This window comes from Lygodium microphyllum, chromosome 14, assembly GCF_053477565.2.
Source record: "Lygodium microphyllum isolate KBCC chromosome 14, Lygodium_microphyllum_v1.1.10, whole genome shotgun sequence".
Lineage (NCBI taxonomy): Eukaryota > Viridiplantae > Streptophyta > Polypodiopsida > Schizaeales > Lygodiaceae > Lygodium > Lygodium microphyllum.
In genome coordinates, this window is record NC_141148.1 from 117,731,812 (window position 1) to 117,742,222 (window position 10,411).

General features: G+C 42.1%; 1 protein-coding gene across 3 annotated transcripts; it reads right to left on the reverse strand.

Annotated features, from left to right (window-relative positions):
* Positions 1-345: 345 nt before the first annotated feature.
* Positions 346-9,532, reverse strand: LOC148026028 (pyruvate kinase isozyme A, chloroplastic-like). 3 transcript variants are annotated; one of them, XM_087693267.1, is made up of 8 exons: positions 8,294-9,532; positions 7,602-7,692; positions 7,183-7,376; positions 3,112-3,210; positions 2,016-2,137; positions 1,613-1,856; positions 1,210-1,444; positions 346-1,000 (listed from the first exon to the last, which is right to left on the reverse strand). In XM_087693267.1, the coding sequence occupies exons 1-8, from the start codon at positions 8,930-8,932 to the stop codon at positions 675-677; spliced, it is 1,950 nt and encodes a 649-aa protein (XP_087549393.1). In that variant the 5' UTR covers positions 8,933-9,532; the 3' UTR covers positions 346-674. The 3 variants fall into 3 exon arrangements, with proteins under 3 accessions (XP_087549393.1, XP_087549394.1, XP_087549395.1); XM_087693268.1 differs by lacking the exon at positions 3,112-3,210 and having other exon boundaries at positions 8,294-9,530; XM_087693269.1 differs by lacking the exons at positions 3,112-3,210; positions 7,183-7,376; positions 7,602-7,692 and having other exon boundaries at positions 8,294-9,531.
* Positions 9,533-10,411: the final 879 nt, after the last annotated feature.

Here is a 10,411-nt window from a genome sequence, read left to right on the forward strand (position 1 = left end):
GGACTGCCTTCAACCACGCTGCACACCAAGCACCACATCAAACAGAGCCCATCAACTTCAAGGTCCCTCCAGACATCCCATCTCAACCAGCACTGAATTTAAGTGCCGAATAGCAATTTTTATCCATAAGATAACTACAAGATACACTTTAGCAATGCATTAAGCAATTGGATAGTTGTAGGCCTCTGAAAAATATAGTAGAGATATAACCAGAAAGTAGTAGCACACACAAGAGCCTTTAAAAATGGACTACAACAAGGCACAACTTACAGGAATGAAGGATGGCCATGGACTTTATGCATTGAAGAACATGTATATTATTGATTTAATTAGCCAGAAAACACAGCTTGAACATTGCCATGTATTTGAAAAAGCATATCTTTCCAGCATAATCACAAACCCCCTTTTTCAAAGGATCATAGGTTTGCAAAAGCTTGAAGCCTGATGGCATCTCATGTAATCAAAACTCTGAAAAATTGGGAGTACATTCTTCTCAGCTTGATGAAACGTTTGCTATTAGCTAAAAGCTATGCAGTACAGCCTCAGCCTTGAAGCAGGGGCTACTCTCTTGGCTTAACAATACTAGCACTCATCTAATTTGGAACTACTTATAAGTGCAACCTCAACCTTCCCTTGGCTCAACAGTACTACCACTCATCCAATTTGCATCTAAATTACGTTATCCTCCTTACTTGTACAGATTGAAGCATGTCTGACTGATTTGACAGAGTTATGTCAGAAACTGCAATGATTAGGTCCCCTGTTTTCACCATACCACGGGCCTTCAATAATGAGAAAGTGCGTCGGAGATTAATCTCCATGTCATCAGAGAACTTTAAACTGAAGGGAATAAGACCCCAGCGGAGATTTAGGTTAATCCTCACATCTTTGAGATCTGTGAATGCAAAGATTGGACAGTCTGGACGATTTCGAGAAAGCAAGGATGCCATATGACCACGCTTTGTGTAAACAAAAATAGCATCGGCCTCAAGCTTATTAGCTGCAAGCATCACAGACAATTTCAGTTTAAAATATAGCAAGGCATTTTAAGCATCTGAAATGTGCTGGTCATCAAAAATTCCGGTGCAGATGTGTTGCAGCAGTAAATTGTGCATTGAATGCGTCCAGCCATCACTCTTGCAACTTCACAAATCTGCTCTAACATTGGATAAGCACACAAGCAACTTTCAAAAGAATCCATATACGCACCCATTAGAGCTGCTGCATTGCAAATTTGCTCTGATATCTGGTCAGAAAGATTGCTTCCAAGCTGTTGTAGACTTTGGGATCCACACAACTTTTCTATTCTACACGACTCCTCAATTCTTAAGCTCACTGTACGTAGTACACTCAAAGCTTTCTCTGGAAATTGACCCATAGCAGACTCTCCAGAAAGCATTAACGCATCTACCCTCTGTCGCACCATCTCTGAGACATCTGCCACCTGCATTGAAGTTCCAAATACCTTTGAATCTCCCCGAGACATATGTACTTGCTCAAATTAATACAAATTAACCTGTAAGACACAACAGTGCAGTTCTTTCTTTTTCCTTTTTTTTTTGGGGGAAGGGGGGGGGGGGGGGGGGGGGGGGGGGTATTAAAAGAGCAGCACCTCAGCTCTTGTTGGAGTGGGATACTCTATCATGGACTCCAACAACTGTGATGCAACAATTACAGGTTTGTTCAGCTGCCTGCAAAGATGAACAACCTGCTGCTGAACAGATGGAACCTGTTCAAGTGGGATCTGTGCACCCAGATCACCCCTGGCAACCATTGCTCCATCAGATACACGTATAATGTCCTCTAGATTTTTCAACGACTCACAGCTTTCAATTTTTGCAAGCACCCCAATCGATCTGCAAAACAAGCACCACAGTGATCCATCAATCTCCATTGTTTTAAACAACCTAATGTGACATGAGAAGCATTTCTAAAAACACATCAGCTTGAGTGACTTCATGCATGAAAACGTATTTCCTCATCATCTTACTAATCCAATGACGGCAGTGCCTTACCTTTGTGGTGATCTTGCTGCAATGTAACTTTTGAGATGTTTAATCACATCAGCTGTTTTCACGAATGAAATTGCAATCAAGTCAACACCCTCTGCTATCCCAAAATCAATGTCAATCCAATCCTGAATAAATATATGAAAAACAAGAGCTAATAAATCGCTTTTCAATAAACTGTACTCTTAAAAGAAAGAGAAACTGCAAAATCATGGCACCCATTTGTAAAGGACTTGAAGAATATTACATGGGCACCCCAACACTACACAAATACAAGAACCTCACTTGGAAAAGACATAGACACAAGAGACTGCACTGCTTCATTGCACCCAAATTGAAAACTTCTAAGCTCTCACAAATTGCTAGCATCTTTCTGTGGATTTTAGCCACTGTTTCATAAAGTGAGCACTGGCAGTGTACTTTTCTAGCACATCCATGTCAAAACAATAATATTAAGACGTTGATAGTCAAACTTTCAGTACATTAAGATACAGAGCTCCACTAAACTTCACAGCTGCTGATTTCCTCCCATCGCTAGGCCGCCTTTCAGACTCACATGCTTTGTAAAGCTTTTAAACCTACATGCAAAGAATCTTATGCATTGCATTATCAAATAGCAATAATTGTCCCATTAAGACATCTAACGCTCCTGTCAATGATACTTACAAACGTACAGGCAGCATTTTAACAATTTATTGAACCACACAAGTAGACGTTAGAGCCTAGCCTGCCATGGGTGCTTCAATGACAATACTCAGTCCACTGTGCTGTGTGGAACCACCTTGTCAACCTCTGTTTAGAATAACCAAACATTTTCACGCATAAGGTCTTGAACTTGTAAAATGTGATGCACCCCAACCTCCCTACCTCCTCCTGTGTCTGTATCTGTGTACACATGCGTGCACGCGTGTATGAGAGAGCGAGAGAGAGAGAGAATTACAGATCCTTATTTAAGTCCGTAAACTTGTGTTTTAAGGTAAGGCAGGATTCAACTATTTTGAAGGCACATTAGATGAAAAAGACAAGATTCAACTGTACTGAAAGCACATTAGTTCTTTCATCTACTCACCTAGACTTCAATAAAGAAATATGATACTAGTACCTTTGATCGAGCTTGTAGAGAAGATGAATCTCCAGCACTTATGAACCTAGCAACCTTAGCAACAGCTTGTTTCCAGAGTACAGCTACTCTTGAGAAGACCTATTGGAAACAAATGGCAGCAATTGAACAGATCTCAAATGAAATCTGTGTCGACTAACACAACATGACTGACTGCCTACATAATAATTACTTAGATTCCTTGCAGCAATTTATTCTTTGCTGCTGCAAGAGAGTGCTTTTCTATCGGCTCACAGACAGTGTATGCCAATGGAATCATGAAATGGAGACATCGGCCCCAAAGACAGAGGACCAGTAATATTCTCAGAGAGAGTTACCAGACAGTCATTTTCTATATGGAATACATGCTTAAATTACTAAGTTGCTGGTTTGAAGAGAGCTATTATACACTACATTCTTGTGTTATCAAAGCCTCATCCATGTATAACCTGTCTGCAGGAGGAAGTATAAGACAGCAACATGAAGGCTGAGATGAGAGATGGAAGGGCTGAGATAGGTTGAGAATGAAGTACAGGAATGGAGGAAAAGCAGAAAGACTTTTTTAAGTATCATGCTCCCAGACCAGTGCCTGCTGCTAGCATTCAGGGCAGGTCCAATAAGCTATTTATCTTGCATCAAGTTGGACTAGCCAAGAGCTGCTGGTCAGCTTTGCCCCATCAACTCCCACTGTGCCACCATAAATCAGTGCCACTATATCCATCGCTTTGTTTTCACTTTAGCACGTGCCGTCATCACTTGCTGTGTATTTGCCTTGCATCCAGATAGGGTGCATTTCACCCACTAGAATCGCACTGCTCCTGTCCACAAACCTAGAACAGCTTCTGGAAAAACTCCCAAAAGGCACAGTAGATATCCCCCCAACATGTCATTGCCTTTACACTAGACATGCCAGCAATCCTGGGAAACTGCTATTACCACAACCTAGTCTAGGAAATCCTGGCTGGCCTTGGTGCATAGTTACAAGTAGTGGACGTAACAGTGCCTTTGGATGTAAGAACGCTGTTCCCGAAACAAAATGCGGAGGCAACGCATCCCAAAAGACGACATCAACTGACCTGTCCCCCGTCCTACCATTCCCATAACAAAATACAGAGGCAATACATCCCATAAAAGGGGGACACACACGCACACGCACGTTCTTGATGATATCATGATCTGCATTCTCAATTTTGAACGTCTTTTTAAAATTTGGCGTTTACATGCATTTTTTTAATGCAGCCACTTTCCTTGCATCCCTGTCCCTTGAATTGGTTCATCCCGTCACATCATGATCCTTGTCCCTGTCTTAGTGATATTCCACCTGTTTTCATTCGCAGCACCATCTCCAAAATCCAAGAAAGATTGCCACCAAGAATTTCAATGTGGCAAGGATACATGTCAAGTCATAGAGTTGCTCATCAAAAGTGTCAACATTAACAAGATGCACCTAAAAATGCAAATGAAACACCAATAGTTCTGAACAGTAGTATCCATGCTGCTAAAAAGCATTTTACAACCACACCACCAGTAACTCACCTTTGCATGATGCAAAGAAATGCTCTAGACATGGTCGCATGCAACAGAAACAGAAACGGCAACAACCAACTCTACCAGAATGGAAATGGCTAAATATTAGGACGCAGAAACAGCTAGGAAATGACTAGTAAGAGTTAAACATGCATGCTTTTTCTCTTCAAAATGTAAAACAGAGAACTTTGAGACACACACTAACATAACCCAAAGGTAGTGCAAAAATCAACAAACAAGCACTACATGAAAGAAGCCTTTGGGTGATACTCGGGCCAAACATTAGGAAACAGGTGAAATAGAAACTGCAATGGAAACTCATAGGAAACGGACCTGGTGAAAAGGCTAGGAAATGGCTGTTTCCTGTGACTATGGCTCTAGATAGTCACCTGCACCTCCTACCAAAGTGGAAAATGAAAGGCACAAGCCCAATTCTACTGACCCGTTACCAAAAACAACTATTAATTCACCCCCAATAGGGCTAGGCACATCCTTTGGAGGACAATCAACCACCTTGGTTCTACGAACCAAAAAGGAGAGAAAAATAGCACTTAACTGTCCTAACAAACATCAACATCCTTGCTTGTGACCACCACCCTTAAAAGAAATATTTGTCACTGGCAAAATATGTTAAAAAGAATGATCTTGCAAAGTCTCTATTCTCATAATCCACATATCCCTTGCCATGGGTGTTTGTGCATGGAAAGCAATGCCCTGCGAGAAGAGGCACCATGATGTCACACTAGCTTTTACATAACTATGGCCATCTCAGGCCCACAACCCAACAAAATCCATAATGAGTCTAGAACCACAAAATCAAAAGCCAAATCTCAGACCCACAGCCCAACACAACCCATAATGGGGCTAGAACCAGAACATCAAAAGCCTAGGGTTTTAAATCCTCTCTAGTACTGGTTTTCTTGTTGTCTGAATTTCATGTTGAGTTGTTGTCACCCCCTTTTGACTGACCCCAACTCCAAACATTTGCCTCCAATGAAGGCAATGATAGCTATGGTAATCTTTGCTCACACAAGAGACACTGGTCCTTCACCTACAATTTTCAACAATCCTTCTCAGACAAGGCTCCCCCATTGGACTTGGATCTCTCTTTTCATCATCCTACGTGCTGCTCAAAGTGGTTGCCAATGTTGCCAATTCCATGCCATCCATAGGTGTGCCTCTAATGGAATCAAGTACAAAACATCCTTGTAACTTAAAATGATAAATGATACACAAATATGAATAATACAAATAAAGTGGCTGAAGAAAGTGTCTATCCTTCAATAGTTCTACAATAAAGGATCCCCTTTCCTTCCTCTACTAAAGCTTCTAATCAACGGGAGTAAAGTTTTGTAATATGACTTAGATCATCAATCTCACATGGGCATGTTGTGTACCCTGAACCGTATGGGTACTCTTGCTGTCAAAGCATTACAGGGAGGGTCTTAAAACATTGCAATTGTAACTCATAGAAAGAGCATGGCTCATCTATTTGACCAAGACAATAACCACTTTGTGTCTAATGTCCATCAAGTAATTGCTCACCCCCACTATCCAATGTGTAGGAGTGTAGCTCAACAATTAGCAATTGCACAAGTTTTGCTTAAGACATAAAACATTGGAGCTTAGAAACCGTGGTTTCTAGGTCGTCTTGAAATTAAAGAAAACCAAAGTGCAGATAGAGATTGGAGTGTCTAGTCTTTTCTTGAGTATGGGGACTGTTTTTCAATGGGCCTCCCACAGCAACTAGTGTCACAGCAAATTTTTGTTGTGGGGGCACAGGGTGGGCAAGAGGGAGATAAATGCATTTGCCCAATGAGATAGCATCTTCATGAAGCACATTTCAAGAGAGCCAAACCTAAAAGACTTTACTTGCACTTAACAAGGGAACTGAAGTCAGCAGCCTAGATGAGCTGTAGAAGATGCATAGTACAATTTCAGGAGCCGCCATCATTAAACCAGCCCAACGAAACCAGTTGTAGAACACTTTGGCCCTTTACAGACTGCACTTTTGTGACACACTCCCCTTATAAAAGTGACCCACTTCTCTGCAGCTCTGAAACCCCGCTGACAGGAGTAACAAGAGAGCCCAATGCCGGTATTATGAAAGCTGCCAAACTCCTCAAGAGTTCCTTTTTGCATCTTGGTTAAAATATTGCACATCTTGACAGCCACTTTGCTTTACAACTTCATATGTCTTCTTCTACGTGTGTATGTAAGCTTTCACTCCAAATGAGATAATTTTTGCTGTTTTGTGCAGGAGCAAACAAATTCCACTCCAAGCAAAAAAAGTGAGTCCCTGCTCTTGCTATTTCTTCACAGGTGTAGACCCTACTCCTTACCAGATCCATTCATCCATCTAAACCAAAGGGTGTATAGACTGACAGATATCACCACACCAAGATAGCACTGTCTTAATACTCCTAAAAGAGATTGGCCTGGAAACACAGCCTAGAACCAAAAGCATCTATCCGTGTAAAGGGGTGCAACATAGCTAGCATGAAACTACAGCTTATCACTACCTTAGCCATTAAAGAGGATACAAACCTTGGATGAAATGGTTGGCAGCATAGAATTTCCTTCACGAACCAAGCGACCATCTCTCCAAAAAGTCAAGTTTGCCCGGGGTAAAAGCAGCCCAGGGTCAATACATCTGCAATGAACATCTGGACCCACTTTTTCCACCACCTCAAACCTCACCATTCCACCATCCACCACCAGTTCATCCCCAATCATAACATCTGTTTGAAAGACAAGCCCAATTTGAATACCAACTCTGCTAGACTAAAAACCAAACCAGGACAGAAGATAAAAACACATCAGATCTATTTGACAATCTCAATCGGAACAAGAAAAGACTCCATTCAAAATAAGCACAGACTTGTCTTCTCAATAGAGACGTCAGTAGCTACTGAAACAAAGCAACTACTCCTATGAACTATACAGTAAAGTTCTACCACTCTTACCTTCAGCAAACCCTTCATAATTAACTTGAACCGTGCGGCTAGGTAGAGGACCCTCAAACTTCCGCACCGTGACAACCCAAACTTCTCCATCCTTTGGAAAAACAATGGAAACGTGATAAAATAATAATGATTCGTCTCATAAGGTAAAATAAGCTTCATTGCAACAATGTGACCAGAGAAACATCTACAATACATTCATATAACAGTTTTTAAAGACCTTACTGGAGAAGGATGAAAATCAAGATCATCAAAACAAACAGAAGAAAGAGGATGGAGAAAGTTAGAATGGCATTGAAAAAATGAAGATCGAGAACTAGAACTTTGCATTCTCTGATGACTTTGCGATGTGCAAGGTTCCATTTTCCTGTATATATTCCTTGCTATCCCTTGCTTGAAGTTTGCCTTCTTACCAGTAAGATAAGCTAAGAAGCTGCATTGAGAGAAGCCATGTTGTCGAATAAAAGCAATATTGCATGATCTAAGAGCTATCACTGCTGACAATAGACGTCCACTTTTAAGTGCCTCAAGTTTAAATAAGGGCACAATCTCCCAATTTGGAACAAGCTTTCTTTACTCTAGAAGCAATTTATTTACTTGTGTAGCTATTATGTTGTTAACTAAATGAGACAAGTACTCTGGGAAACGAATTTAATTGTGTAGTACTAATCCTGTTTATTAGATGGAAAAAGTACCTCTGTTTTGACTGCAGAGGAGCCTCCTAGATCACCCATGTGAATCTCACTACCTTCTGTGTCCATCATTACAGCAACACTGTACCCTTTCTCTTCATTAAGCTTTCTCACATGCCCAATCACTTTGGAGTGCCATTCCTTGGTGCCATGACACATATTAAGTCTTGCCACATTCATGCCCCCCATGGCCAATGCCTCAAGCTGCTCAGCTGAGCAACATGCAGGACCAATGGTACAGACTAGCTTTGTTCGCCGAGTGCTCCTGAACCCATTTTCTTTCAGCTCTGCCTCAGTCACAGCATCCACTTCAAGCAATGGCTTCTCTTCCACAGGAGAGCCAACGTGCTGCAACAGCCCGTTCGCATTAAGAAGGGTGGTTTCGGCATCTGGATTTTCCATAACCGTGGTGGCTCCATCACTATGCATGCCATCCTTGTACTCTGCAAGAGCTCCTGTGCGCAGACAATGTTTTCTGGATAGTGCAGAGGGCCTATAAGTCCTCTTCAAAGACAGCTTCTCAGAGGCGGCTCTAGAGCCGAGGTTGTTCGAAGCAAAGGAGGTAAGTTTTATCTCAGAAGTACCGCATTTGGGGCCATTAGCTGTGCATGAAAAGGGCAAAGCTTTCAGGGAATGAGTCATGCTGTTTCTGTTTTCTTAAACTCTTAGGGATAATGAAAAGCGTGTGAGGAAATATCGTTGGATCTCTTTAGGAAACTAGCTGAAGGAGTCAAAAGAAATGATGGTGATACATCTGAGGACAAGGATCTGATAAGTAATGGGAGCAGGGAGGCTTGGAAAGGAAGGAGAAAACAGCAAGAGAGACGCTTTCAGGACAAAGATCTGTTAATATAGATGGGAGCGGGGGATCTTGCAAAGCAAAACAAATGTAAGTGATATGGAGTAGGGGAGGTTGAAGAGATTTTTAAACAGCCACAGAGAGAGAGAGAGAGAGAGAGAGAGAGAGATGGTGGAAGGTACAACGAACCAAGAGAGAACGAGATTTTGAAGAGGAGATGCAGGGGGCAGCTCCGAGGACGCAGGAAAGGTTAATGGGCAATACGACAGGAAGGAGAGGCGAAGCAAACAAGGGCTATACAGACCTGTGAGACGACACGAACAAGAGACAGACAGATACACAGGGAAGGGGGGAGCGAGACTCAGACTCTCTGCATGCAGTGTTGCCCCACTTGTGGGCTGGGCCGCTTAGAGAGGGCCATTTATCAGGGGGCACAGTCCATTCCAACGTCAAGAGCGTGGCTTTGGCCTTTTTGTTCCCTTTTGGTCGTTATCCAATCTCCACGTCGGACCTTCCGACATCACCACCCTGCATGCCACCTCATCTCCCCCAACAACTTCGTGCTTCCAAGTTCGCACAGTTTTTTCCCCCATCGTCTAGACTCTAGACTCTAGAGGGCGCCTTCCTCTCCGAGGGTTCAAGGTTTAGGGCTTAGGGTGTGGTGTGGTTGTAGATTTCAACCATGCCTAAGAGCAACGTCACGCCTCAGTCAATGTACTTAGGGTGGAGGGGCTCTAACTCTTAGGGTGGAGGGGCTCTAACTGCAAATTCCAGTGGCCGCACACGAGGTAAGACTTCGATCTAGCAATTTAAAAGAGCTTTTTTTTGTTAAGGAATCACACTTGAGCTTATTAAAAACAGCATTTCAAAAGGGAGGACACAGAGAGAGAGAGAGAGAGAGAGAGAAAGTGATCACTACAGAGTTACCATGTACTTCTATTTTTTCAAGTTGAGCTAGTATCTCTAATTTTGGTGATGCTTGCTTTGCTTCCTAAGTCCCCATTTTTCGAGGAAATCAAGTCAAGCAACATGGCCACACTTGCTACAACTTCACTCTATTGACTTGTGGAGGTCAAATAGACCTAAGTGTGACATGGCTCTAATGAGAATTAGTCAATCATGTAACGGTGATATATTATTGGCGATATTTACATCAGCATGTATGATAGAGACAAGTGAAACCAAAAGACTCCAGAATCCCTTGTATAGGAGCTTGCATGCAACCTTGAAGACATTATTAGACTTACGCAAACCTTGCATATACGATGAGTATTTTTGGCACACATCAACTTCAAGAAACAACTTAGGGATTTTCTACATAA